Source organism: Eretmochelys imbricata, chromosome 4 (genome assembly GCF_965152235.1).
Source record: "Eretmochelys imbricata isolate rEreImb1 chromosome 4, rEreImb1.hap1, whole genome shotgun sequence".
Lineage (NCBI taxonomy): Eukaryota > Metazoa > Chordata > Testudines > Cheloniidae > Eretmochelys > Eretmochelys imbricata.
In genome coordinates, this window is record NC_135575.1 from 82,306,589 (window position 1) to 82,320,196 (window position 13,608).

At 41.6% G+C, this 13,608-nt stretch overlaps 1 protein-coding gene across 1 annotated transcript in view; it reads left to right on the forward strand.

Moving 5' to 3' along the window:
• The window catches only part of WWC2 (WW and C2 domain containing 2), a 184,455-nt gene that overhangs the window by 159,363 nt on the left and 11,484 nt on the right, over positions 1–13,608 (forward strand). Inside the window, exons 20-21 of the mRNA XM_077815506.1 lie at positions 1,434–1,526; positions 3,205–3,447. Of these exons, the coding sequence (XP_077671632.1) occupies positions 1,434–1,526; positions 3,205–3,447 (336 nt within the window). The remainder of the gene's footprint in view (positions 1–1,433; positions 1,527–3,204; positions 3,448–13,608) is intronic.

Consider the following 13,608-nt stretch of genomic DNA (forward strand, 5'->3'; position numbering starts at 1 on the left):
AATAGATATTCAGTTTGAGAACAATCTGTCATCTCATGTACTTTTATAATATAACTAAGGCTATGTCTACAGGGCACTTCCGTCGGTAAACTTTTGTCTGTCAGACGTGTGAAAAAACACACACCCCTGACTGACAAAAGTTTGACTGACGAAAAGCTCCAGTGCGGACAACACTTTGTCGTGGGGAGACGGTCTCCCGCTGACAAAGCTACTGCCGCTCGTTGGGTGGTGTTATTTCCCCAGCAGGAGAGCTCTCGCCTGCTGGCATACAGTAGCTACACAGTGGACCTTACAGTGGCAGAACTGTAGAGGCGCAGCTGTGCCGCGTGTAAGGTACTCAGTGTAGACAAAGCCTAAGAAAAGAGCCACTGTTGTTGTTTTGTCTGTGGTACTGATTTCTGAGAAGCAGTAATGTTCTTGTAGGAGGATCTGCACATACATACATTCAATCCAGATAAGACTGAGATTGAGGTTGCTGCTTGTTGGCCAGGTGAATGTGTAGAGTAATTTGCTTTTCCCTTTGCAGCTCTGTTGATAAGGGTCTACCCCAGGCAGGTGAATAGTATTCACAACCTTGGAAGTAAGAGGACTGTAAAACAACCAATGCTTTGGCAGTATGCCCTGTGCTAAGCTAATTAAACTTCTTAAACAATCCACAATGCATTTTCAGTAAAATATTGTAATTTTTTACTGAAATATTAAAATCCTATTTTAATTTAACCATAATTGATGACTAATGCAACAGTCAATTTCAAGCCATGAGTATCTTCCATCACCTGTGGGTCGTCATTATGCTGTGACGGTAGCATGCTCTAGGAGGAAGAGAATGTGATTGACTAAGCCAGAGTTGGGCATAACTCCCCCAGGGGGGCATATAAGATTGATACATTAAGGTGAGTGGGCCTTTAACAGTACATGAGGTAACAGGGGATTCCCTTCCCTCAAAGGGGGGCTTGACTTTCAAAAGTTTGGGAAATGGGGTCTCAGCTAAGAAGTTAGGTTGCCGACCTACTGGCTGAATCATCGTTTTGCTTTCAAGTAAAAATTGCTGAAATGTCTTGATATGTGTGTGGGGATGCTTATATTCATGTTATAGAACCACTGATATTGTCTGGATTGGCAATGTAAATTGAAGAACAAAAATAGCGTCAAATTACCTACTGTTATCCTTCACCACCCCTTAAATAGCCTAGGTTTCAGTATGTGGCTTCAGATTGCTTTCATGAAGTAAACGCCTCTGCGCTCTTTAAGATGCTAACTCTGGACATTTATTTTATCTGACTGAGAGGTTTTATTGAACCGCAAGAATGACCCACCAGCACATCAACATCCTTGAGTTTTTCCTAAATGTTTCTAACTTAAAACCAGAACAAGCCTTGTATTAAAATATACTGCTGTTTTATATCAGAGTGTTTATATCCATATTTTGACAGCTGAATCGAAGTGACAGTGACAGCTCAACACTGGCCAAAAAGTCTCTCTTTGTGAGAAATGCCACAGAACGACGGAGCCTGAGAGTTAAAAGGGTACGTGCCGTCTCACATGAACAGTGATCCACATATTTGCTATTTCATTTTATACCATCAGCTTGATTCTAGGCATCTTGAGTCTATAGAGTGATCTCTTTGAAACACCCAGACTCCCTGGGATCCCAGATCCAAATCTTTACACAAGTGTGACTTGTCCCATCATCTTCCCAAAGCAGATAAACAGAGTTCCATTAATTGTGTCTAGGTCCTTTGAATGAGACCTTTAACAACAAAATTCTCTCCCCTATGGATGGATAGTAATGATCCCATGGCATTTCTTGTGAGAGTAGAGGTTTGCCCTGGTAGCCTGGGGCAGAATTGCACCTTCCTCACTATTAGGATGTGTGCTAAATAGTTGCCACCCTCACATTTAGAGTTAGTTATTTCAGAGATATGCTGTACAGTATATAAAAGTCATCGGGATCCTTCAATAATGCAACACACTATTTAAATAAAAAATAGTATGCATGTTTATATACTGTATACATAAAGAACATTCATCCTAAACATAGTTTTGGTGGAAGGGTTGAGAAAATCCCATACTTTCAAGGGTTCAGCCATACTTAAGTTTTTTTCAAATGAACTTCCTCCAAGAACATTTGTGAATAATGAAGGGATTTGAAGGAGAAAAGGATATTGTGACAATATATAAAATGAAATATACACTCTCACCTAGGGGGCTGTGTCCATTTTTGATTACTAGGCTTCAGAGATGCAACAAGCATTGAAAGGGTCTAAGGAAGGCTGACTGTACTTAGGATGGCAGAGTTGATGTGGGAGAAGAGATTGCAAAGTCTGGGGGGCTTTACTCGGACCATCTTGTGAGAAAACTCAATTAAATTAAAGGAAGTAAATTTGAAGCACTGAAAGGGAAATACTTGTTTACAGACTATGGTCAATCTCTGGCATTCACTGAGGTCCCAAATCAGCAAGGTACTTCAGAAAATTAATAGTCATGCTGAAATCAATGGGACTACTTGCGCTTAAAGTTAGACATGTATTTGAGTGCCTTGCTGGATTAAGGCCTGCTAGAGGAGGTCATTGAATCAAATGCTACGTCTGGAAAATTAGAAGTCCTGGATAATTTTATGACCATTAATGACACATGCAGAGCTAGGAAAGCTAAAGACTATTAAATCTCATACTTCATAATTGTGTTGCTGTGAGGGTCAGAAAGCAGTTTCTATAAGGCTTTTGATCTACACATAAATTATGTCAGCATAGCTACATCAGTCAAGGGAGTGAAAAAACCACACCCCAACCGACATAGTTATGCCAACAAAACCCCCACTGTAGATGCAGTTGTCTTCACAGGAGAGGCCTTCTGGCAACATAGCTAACATCATTCAGGGAGGTAGCATTCTGATGGACAGAAAAACTCCTGGAAGTGAAGGCTTCATATACATGAGGGGTCTATGCAGGCATAGCCATATGGCATCTGTAATGTATGAACTACAGGAGTTTTACAGCATCTTGTGAAGCTTTAGGCACTGACTGCTGCCAGAAGCAGAGTTCCAGAGTAGAAGGCCTATGGACTTTGACCTGATCTGGTATGGCAACTTATGCTCAGAAAAAATAAATGTGAAAATTCCATACTCAACTGGCAACTCACCTCACCTTTGTATATTAAATTTACTCTTACTTTTTATTACATTATCATTCCTGAACAATTCAGGCTGCATGCCAGTCGATCATGCGAAGAGCTACGCAAGAGCACCCTGTACGCACTTCTCTTGACTTGGAGCTGGACCTCCAGGCATCTCGGACCCGACAGAGTCGGCTGAACGATGAACTTCAGGCACTGCGCAATCTTAAACAGAAGCTTGAGGAGATGAAAGCCAGAGCAGAGACTGACCTTCCCCAGTGTGTGTTGGAGGATGAGCGATTCCAAAAGCTCTTGAAACAAGCTGAAAAGCAGGTATAAAGAGTGAACAAAACTCCCCATCATTGTGTGATAAGCACTCATTTATTTCCAGGGAGGGCTGTGCTTAAAAACTTAATAGTTATAGTCTGGTTGTGAAGGAAGCACAAATGAAAAAAAGTCCTGTAATGTGCCTATAGATGGAATGGGTCCATAGCAGTGTTAAACAAAGAAAATTAAAAATCCCTTACTATAGGTTCTTGGGTAGATTTGGTTTAGATGTTTTTAGAAGATATTTATAGGAGTATCAAGCTTAGCTAATTACAAAATTGAATTATGTAGCATGAGTAAAAGATCATGGGAAATCTAAAGAAAAAATCTATTAAAGAATTAATCCAGACTCAATTATTTATTTAAACCTAGAATTCGCTAAACACCAAAAGTAATGTTGTTCTAGAGTTGCACATCAGATTGAGTAGCCAATTAATTTGGAGGTAGAACGCTCTTTTTCATTTGGAGGCGGAGTTTGTGTTCTGAAACAATATAGAAATCCATTTAAAGGTTTAATAATCTTAAATCCCAGTCCTACTCCCATTGAAGTCAATATTTTTGTTTTGTTGGAGGGAGGGGGGGCGGTTCTATTCAGTGGTAGCGGTCTAGAAACCTCAACGAAGAGGGCACAGAGAGGCAGAGGCCATGATTTGAGACTATAGGCTGTAATAATACCTGCGGCGAGGCTGTGCAACAGCCTCACAGGATCCCCACTCCCACCCCATCTTAGTTTGTCCTTCAGAACACCCTTCTTCTGACTTTGGCCAGGGAGAGCTGAGTTTCACCCACCAAGAGGTAGGTGCATTTCAGAAAAGATTAAAATATAAGTAAGAAACTGTATGTAAAATAGTCTACTGATTAGAGCAATGTAGGGGCTCACATTGCCTGGATCAATTACTGGGTCTACCACAGACTCTCTGTATGCAAGGCACATATCCTCTCTGTCCATCAGTTCCTTGTTTTCCAAAATGGTTCTGTAATACTAGCACACAGTAGTGTGGAGAGCTCTGTGTTGGGAAAAGTTTTTGGAGATTCTTGGGTAAAATGTGCTGACAGTGCAAAGTTTGTTGTTTTTATCCACTTGGGTTCTTTGTGTATGTTTAAGCTCCCTCTGGTTGTTTTGTACTTGAAAAGTTTGATTATTTAAGAAAAAGATAAATTTGTTAAGCAATTAAGTATTATACCTTATTTCTACCTCCACAATTTAGACAAATATGAAGCTATTACCTTATTAAAAACTAAGGGATTACTCCATTCCATAGTTATCCCCATTACCATGTACATGCTTCTGAATTAGTTAGTACTGTAAAGGTTCCTGTCATGGGGCACAGACTCACCGGCGGTGCCTCCTGCTGGTCATTTCAGGTAATTAGCGTTCCAGCTTCTGGAGTGCCCTCTTCAGGCCGGTGTCTCACCTTGCTGCTGGCTCCCATGTCCCTCCCAGGACCCCGGTGCCCATTTCACTGGGTGCTGCCCCCTGGCAGTACCCCACAGTTCTGGATCTCCCTTTCCCAGGGGAACCCCCCACCCACTATCCTTACCTTGCCTCAGTTGTAGGCTCCTGCCAGTCACCAGCTAGCCCCCGCACCCTGGGGCAGACTGCAGTATGAGCCACTCATCACAAGCAAGGTTGGGTTTGGGCCTGCTGCCTCTGTCTAACCTTGGGCTGTCCCCTGCAACCCCAGTACCTGTTGGGCCTAATGCTAGGCCGCAGCCTGGGGCTTTCCTGGCTGGAGCGCCCCAGCTCCTCAGGCCCCTCCCCAGCCCTGCTCCAATCTAGGTACTCTGCTTAGGTCCCTCCTTCTCAGAAGCTAGAGAGAGAGTGCTCTTCTGCTCCTGGCTTCCCTGGCTTTTATAAGGCCCACTGGGTCTGTTTGGGGCGTGGCCCCAGCTGCGGCTGCTCTGCCAATCAGCCCAGCTCTTCCCCTGCCCCAGCCCTCTCCCAGGGCTATCTTAAACCTCTCTGGGCCTGAGCAGGTGTCCACCCCGCTACAGTCCCTTAATACTTATTTTATATTTACTATCTAAATTTAGCCAGTCCCTCAAGGAAGTACCAAAATATTCAATATTTACATTTCTAGTGTCAGGGGACCAGTGGCTGAAGTTCTCATCCCCCCCAGTGCAAAGCCTAGGCTTTTTTGGAGAATTAAGGAGACTGCCATCCACCCCCAAGTTGCATTCAGGTTGTAATGCTACAGTACAGTCCCCTCTAATGCCTCCTGTTCCAGGCTATGAATCAGTCTCTCGGCACCTTCTACAGCTGTCTACACTCAGAGCTGGTAGGATACCCTCCCACGGTTGGGTTGGGTGGTTGTGGTTGGTTGTTTTAGTACTGATGCAGTCCCCAACAGTGCTAGCAATGTTGAGAATGCTATTGTAGACTGGCTGCTGATGCCACTTTACCACTGTGCTGGCGAAACAGGCTAGTCTACTCAACATGGTCGTATTTCTTTACAAAGCCTGTGAGTCCCATCATAGTTAGGACCGATACGGCTACAGCAAGTGTAGGAGAATTTTAGATAATCTTCTGTGGAAAACAAAACCTGAAGGCGTGGGGGATTTCCCAGTCACCAGTGTAAACAAAAATTCAGTGGTCCCTTTGTGGCCTGCTACAACAGTCCCACCACAGCAACCTATTTGGAGCCAATGTGGAGACCTCCCCTGTGCATACAGGGCATATAGCCCCCACTCCAACAGGGCTAGTGTGAGCATCCATAGTGCAGAGAACCTTGTATAGTTCCTCTGCAATAGGATGTATTTCTTCTGGTTTGAATAGGGTTAAGGAGACGGAAGAGATTTAAAAAAAAAAAAAAATAGAAACATTATCCAGCATTTCAAAACAAGTTTTAGGCGTCTTAATATTTTAATAATAAATCAGATGAGTTCCCCAAAACAACTATCATCACATGCTCAGTATTTACATATCTAGAGTATAGTCCTCTAAAGTTCTGATCCACTGTACAGTTCTGGGAAAGATTTCCATATTTCATTTAAAAAAAAAAAAAGCCCATTCTGTTTCCCTGTTTGGTAAATTAACCTCTTCATATGGAAATAATCTGTAATTATGAGGTTAATGCCACATAGACAAGTCTTTGGTTTTAGCACCCTTTTTATATTTTATGCTTGGAGAATTTATTTTTTAAAGTGCAATTGCAGAAATAAAGAAATATACCTTACCAACTGTATATTACCCCAGATGTTTCTTTTTAGGCAGTATAAAAACTGATATATATGTTGGGCATGAATTAAAACCTCAGATCTTAAACATCCCCAGACTGAGTTAGTTCAGATTTATGTTTTGGGTGTCTCTCATTTTTAAGAAGTCTTTAACTGGTATCCTGTGCGCTTTCATACTGTAATTCAATGTAGGAAATTAGAACAGGTGTTCAGAAATGAATTGTTGCATTGGATCAATATGAAACTTACTCACCTCAGGTATTTATCTGCTCAGAGGTTGCCAAACTGTGCTCTGTAGAGCACTTTTTAATGGTGTGTAGAGAGTTGGGTGATACTGTTCACCTGGTTTTCAGCTGAGAAAATTGAAGCAAGTGGGAAGGAGAAGTGGAAAGAACAGCAAAAGTTAGATATTTTTATCTTTTTTTCCAAAAGATCTTAACACTTGTATTAAAGACAGCTATTGATGTAAAAATATTTTCCTTATATTATTTTTCTGTGTAAGCAAATGCTGTACTTGCCACAGGGATGTTGCCTGATGATTGTAAGGATGTTTTTAGGACCACCAGACAGGCCCACAGGTTACCTTATGAACCTAGCAAAGCAGACAATCACTGCTTGCTGTAACAGACAAAACCACTGCTAACTCCAGTGTTGAGATCCAAGGAACAGGTTTATTTCAGCATAGGTACAAAGTGCCACACCCCAGGGATCAATTGAGGGTGACAGGCCAATGAACAGGCTGTACACACACTAGGCAAAGACTTAATGTCTCAGTACAGTCTTTTATACCCAAGATGATTCTGTACCTTTATCAATACCCCTCTCCTCTGATTCATTGCATAATAATAATAAAGTTTTCTGAACAAATATAACATTCTGCATTGTGCCCTAAATTGTATAACTTGTTTACTTGTAAAAAGAACAGGAGTACTTGTGGCACCTTAGAGACTAACAAATGTATCTGTCAATTCAGTGTCTTTCTGGGTAGACCCAGGGTCTCTGGCTTCAGTTTGGTTTCTCTAGCCCTGTGAGAGTTTGGCAAAGAGCATTGACAGATAAATTTGTTAGTCTCTAAGGTGCCACAAGTACTCCTGTTCTTTTTGCAGATACAAACTAACACGGCTGCTACTCTGAAACCTTGTTTACTTGTATAACTTGTGTATTTGTCTGGGACTTTGGGGACTTTTCTTTATTTCTGATTATATTTGGCTGGGTCATTGTAACTTCATCCTTGTTGTGTACCCAAATATCAGGGACATTTCAAGAGTTGAATAAGAAAATACACAGTAAGCTATATCTGAATTAGCCAAATGGCTTTGTTTTGCACTCCTTCCCAAAAAGGGTTATTTACTGGTAACCCTACAAACTAGCCAACTCATTGTATTGATTATATTGGTTATGCACTTGTTTATATATCACTAGCCAATGTGTGGCACGCGCGTGTGTGTGTTTGTGTGTATGTATGTATATGATTGATTAAGTACACTTAAGCCCTTGCCACTTTACATGAGGTAAATTCACCTAATCACTGTCTCAACTCCTTACACTGATGAAGGGATGATCTCCACATTTATGAATGGGAAGGGGAGGTGGTCCATTCCGTTGGTAATGGGAGAAGAGAAAACATCTATCATCAAGTGGGTCTGTTCTGTAAAATGTTTGAGAACTCATACGCTTAGACGGGGAGAGCTTTCCTGTGCTCAGTTGTCCTGAGGCTCACTCACCTCTTCATCTACAGTGTGCGATGTGGTAGCCTGGTGATGCTGCACTGAGCTTTAATAATACTGGAGTTAGCCAGAGCCAAATGATGTGCGTTGCTTTTTTCAGGGCATCCTTGTCCCCTCCACATCTGCAGGTGAAAGAACCCAGGAGATAGGGGAGAAGCAGTAAAAGCAGAGCGCAGCTTCTGTGGCATCTTTCAGTAACCCCATGGAGTCTGCATTGTGTGTCCTGGGCAGGGTTGGGACAAGGACTGTGTGTGGGTTCTACTGTCAGTGGCAACATTCCTTCATGTAACCCGCTTGTCACCAAAGGGTCTCCAAGAGCAAAGTGTTAGTGGGGGATCCCGATCAGAAATCATACTGTTGTGGGTTCGGAAGAAGCTGGAGGTGAGGGAGGGGCTTGGGAGCCAGTACAGAGGCACAGGGCCTGTTTACTGAGATATCTGCCTCCATGGATTTCCCAAGATCAGTTGAAGCGCCTGCTGCTTCCATTGGGGGAAGGTGCAACTCAGCCCCTTCCCAATTAAATATGAGAGTGCAGGCTCATGGTGCCTCCAGTACCTGGTGTAGGAATTGCTCAGGTAGGGGAAACAGGGTCTGCAACGCAGTTATTGAAAGTGCTCTGAAAACACACTTCTCTGCTATTATTTTTTTCAGGTTTTGAAATGGGAGCTGCAAGCACTTGGATCAGTGGATTGATGGGCAGGGGTATAACAGGCCATCTCAGGTCTGGCAGAGTGGCCAGTCTGTTGCCCCTGCCTGTAGTGCTAGCACAAACTCCTTGGGTACTGTTAAGTACTAAAGTGAGTTAATTCAAGGCTTTGAATAACAAAAGCCCTACCAGTCACTCTTTCAAGTGCTGTCCCCAGATAATTACAAACTGTAAGCTGTGGCATGATCATGATGTACTATATTGCTCCCTACATCCATACTAAAAGGTTACCTCGTGTCACCGGAACTTTTGTAAATGCCTCTCTGTCCTTTATTAAAACGATTTTGTAACATTTTGCAGAAGCATTCAGGTGAAACACTGAGACCCACACCTGTCTTACCAGGAAGGGAGAGAATTGGGGCTATTTTATCTTTCTTGAACTGTAGAAGAAAACCATTTACCATGTGGCTGTGACCTTTTCTGCCCTGTGCTGAAAATGCAGATCTGACCCAGAGAGAGCTTTTTCCAGATCTGCTGCAAATTTTCTCTTGACAATCTGTCTTTCTCACTGTAGGTGTTTTGTTTCTGCATTTATCAGAGGCAGCACGTTCCTTTCCTGCTATTTACTCTTAAATGTGGTACAATTTCCAGAAATATCATAGATCTGTGAAGTGAAAATAAAAGTAGAAAACTTGAAATAGTGGATGCTTACATATTCTGATAATCAATATTAGCTGGGAATGCTTGTGATTTTAACACATGGCCACTGACAAAACATGTATTAATTTTCCAAGTGTTACTTTACTTGCCAGCAGTAAGTTGCAGATTGCTATTCTTACTGCGTATATACCATGCCTGCTAGTGTCCAAGAACTAATGGGGAAAATATTTCTGTATTAACCTCAATTTTAAAATCTGACTTGATATTTTGAGGGAAGAGAGGGATTTCCAGGGGGATGGGTGAGTGGTTTCTGCAGTGATACTAATAAACACTGACCATAGCTTTATTCGGGGTGGTAACTTTTCTATAATCACTGGTGCAGAGACACTATGCAAGTATAGTAGAACAATTTTTTACTATAATGATCGCTTACATACAAGAAAAACAGCTATTTTTGCTGCTTTCTTTTTCCTTCTCTCACCTTTAAAATGTGTGGTTCAGTATTAATGTTCTGAAGTGGATATTTTCTCTTGTATTATTGCAAAATTGCTTCTATTTAAAAAAATGAAGTGAAAGAAATAGGAGGGTATTAAAAATGTTAGTAGAATAGACTTTGTTGTTGAAGGCAAATTAGAGATGTTCATTTTCAACAGGTTGCAGGTGTGCTGCTTTTTGTAGCCTATACATTCAGGGTATGCCTTCATAGCATTTTGGAGCAAGCAGGAGCGAGCCTCCCAGTGTGTGTTGACAGACTTGGGCTAGCAGGGTTCACACTAGCACTTTGAAGCTGTGGCTGAGGCTGGAACTTGGCCTCTGAAGCCTAGGGAGGGGGATGGGCTCTCACTTGCTCCAAAATGCTATGTGGCACCCTAACTCCACAGTGCAATTTGGTGACTGCCATAAAAATACTATTTTCTAGGGCTGTCAAGTGATTAAAATTAATCACAGTTAATTGTGCGATTAAAAAAATAATAGAATACCATTTATTTAACTATTTTTGGATTTTTCTACATTTTCAAATATATTGATTTCAATTACAACACAGAATACAATGTACAGTGCTCACTTTATTTTTCATTACAAGTATTTGCACTGTAAAAAACCCAAAAGAAATAATATTTTTCAGTTCACCTAATACAAATACTGTAGTGCAATCTTTGTCATAAAAGTTGAAATTACAAATGTAGAATTATGTACAAAAGTAACTGCATTCAAAAATAAAACAATGTAAAATTTTAGAGCCTGCAAGTCCACTCAGTCTTACTTCTTGTTCAGCCAATCACTCAGACAAACAAGTTTGTTTATGTTTGCAGAAGATAATGCTGCCTGCTTCTCATTTACAATGTCACCTGAAAGTGAGAACAGGTGTTCTCATAGCACTGTCGTAGCTGGCATCACAAGATATGTACGTGCCAGATATATTAAAGATTCATATGTCCCTTCATGCTTCAACCACCGTTCCAGGGGGCATGTGTCCATGCTGATGACAGGTTCTGCTTGATAATAATCCAAAATAATGCGGACCGACGCATGTTCATTTTCATCATCTGAGTCAGATGCCACCAGCAGAAGGCTGATTTTCTTTTTTTGGTGGTTCGGGTCTGTAGCTTTCGGGTTCTGGTGTGTTGCTCTTTTAAGACTTCTGAAAGCATGCTCCACACCTCATCCCTCTCAGATTTTGGAAGGCACTTTAGATTATTAAACCTTGGGTCAAGTGCTATAGCTATGTTTAGAAATATCACATTGGTACCTTCTTTGTGTTTTGTCAAATCTGCAGTGAAAGTGTTCTTAAAACAAACGTGCTGGACATCATCTGAGACTGCTATACCATGAAATATATGGCAGAATGCAGGTAAAACAGAACAAGGGACATAAAATTCTCCCCTAAGAAGTTGTCACAAATTTAATTAACACGTTATTTTTTTAAAGAGCGTCATCAGCATGGAAGCATATCCTCTGGAACGGTGACTGAAGCATGAAGGAACATACAGATGTTTTGTAGCTGGCATTGCAAGGTATTTACATGCCAGATATGCTAAAGTGCCATGCGAATGCCTGTTCTCACTTTCTGGTGAAACTGTAAATAAGAAGAGGGCAGCATTATCTCCTGTAAATGTAAACAAACTTGTTTGCAATTGGCTGAACAAGAAGTAGGACTGAGTTGACTTGTAGGCTCTAACATTTTACAGTGTTTTGTTTTTGAGTGCAGTTATGTAACCAAGAAAAATGTACGTTTATAAGTTGCACTTTCATGACAAAGTGATTGCACTACAGTACTTGTATGAGGTGAATTGAAAAATACTATTTCTTTTATCATTTTTACAGTGCAAATATTTGTATTTAAAAATAATGTACACTTTGATTTCAATTACAACACAGAATACAGTATATATGAAATTGTAGAAAAACATCCAAAATATTTAATAAATGTCAATTGGTATTCCATTGTTTAACAGTACAATTAAAACTGCGATTAATCGCAATTAATTTTTTTGAGTTAATCACGTGAGTTAACTGTGATTAATCGACAGCCCTACTATTTTCCTTAGCAATCCTAAAGCAAATGGTCATTTGTAAGTAATTGATCTAAAATAGTTAACATAAGAGGGGTTAAGCTCTAATGCCAAGCCGGTCTCTTTTTAAGAAGCTGGTAAGAACAGCATTGTAGAGCAGTATAAATGGGCAGAAGTATTTTAAATATGAGGAAGGCACCTTCTCTTTCCTTTTTGTAACTAAACACTTGGCCAGGCAATGACTGGTACAGTAACTCCTCACTTAGTTGTCCCAGTTAACATTGTCTCGTTGTTACGTTGCTGATCAATTAGGGAACATGCTGGTTTAAAGTTGTGCAGTGCTCCCTTATAAGGTTTGGCAGCCGCCTGCTTTGTCCACGGCTTGCAGGAAGAGCAGCCCGTTGGAGCTAGCTGGTGGGAGCTTGGAACCAGGGTGGACCGGCAGCCCCCCATCAGCTCCCTGCTCCCCTAAGTTCCCTGTGCAGCAGCTGCCCAGCAGGCTACCAATTGCCAGCGGTTCAGCTGTCCCTCCCCCCACTGCCATGTGCTGCTCCTGCCCTCTGCCTTGGAGCTGCTCCTGGGAGCCTCCTGCTTGCTGTGCAGGGAAGGGGGGGATAATGTCAGGGTGTTCCCCTCTCCCCTACTCCTGCCCCCCTTACCTCTTCTCCATATAAAGCAGGGTGGGGACAGGACAAGGCTCAGGACGGAGAGAGCTGGTCGCAGCTGCTGTCTCAACTTCCTGATTTTTTTTAAAGGCAATGTACTTAAAATGGGGTCAGTGTACTTAAAGGGGCAATACGCATCTCTCTCTCTCCCTCACACAGGGTGTGTGTCGCTGTCTCTCTCTGCCATGCTGTCTTCCCCTCCCTCCATTCATGCTGCCTTGTAGAGTGTGAGGCTACATTAACAACAATGTGTTAACCCTTGAGGGCTCAGCCGAGTGCTAGTTCATCATTTAGCAGTAGGGCATTCCCTGGGAAATATCCCACCCTCTTCCACCCTCTAACTTCACCACCTCATCCAAACTTCACAATCATCATTGCTGTGTACAGTATTAAACTGTTTGTTTAAAACTTTGTGTGTGTCTGTGTGTGTGTGTCTGTGTGTGTGTATAGTTTTTTGTCTGGTGAAAAAAATTTCCCTGGAACCTAACCCCCCCATTTACATTAAGCGAATCCAATTTCCCCATAAGAATTAAAATGATTTAGCTTAAAGTCGCATTTTTCAGGAACATAACTACAACAAACTGGCATGGCCCTGGTCTGTTATAAACCCAGGAAATAAATTATCTCACCTCAGGCATCTAGCTAGCAGATGTGCTTGTGCATTCTTTCCATTTCTAAGGTAACGCTCAGCTCCCTATTGAAGCGATGCACACCACTTCTACTTGAGTTCTCGGTAACTTTGTGCTATGTTCCATAAACTCCTTTGTATAAAGAGATTT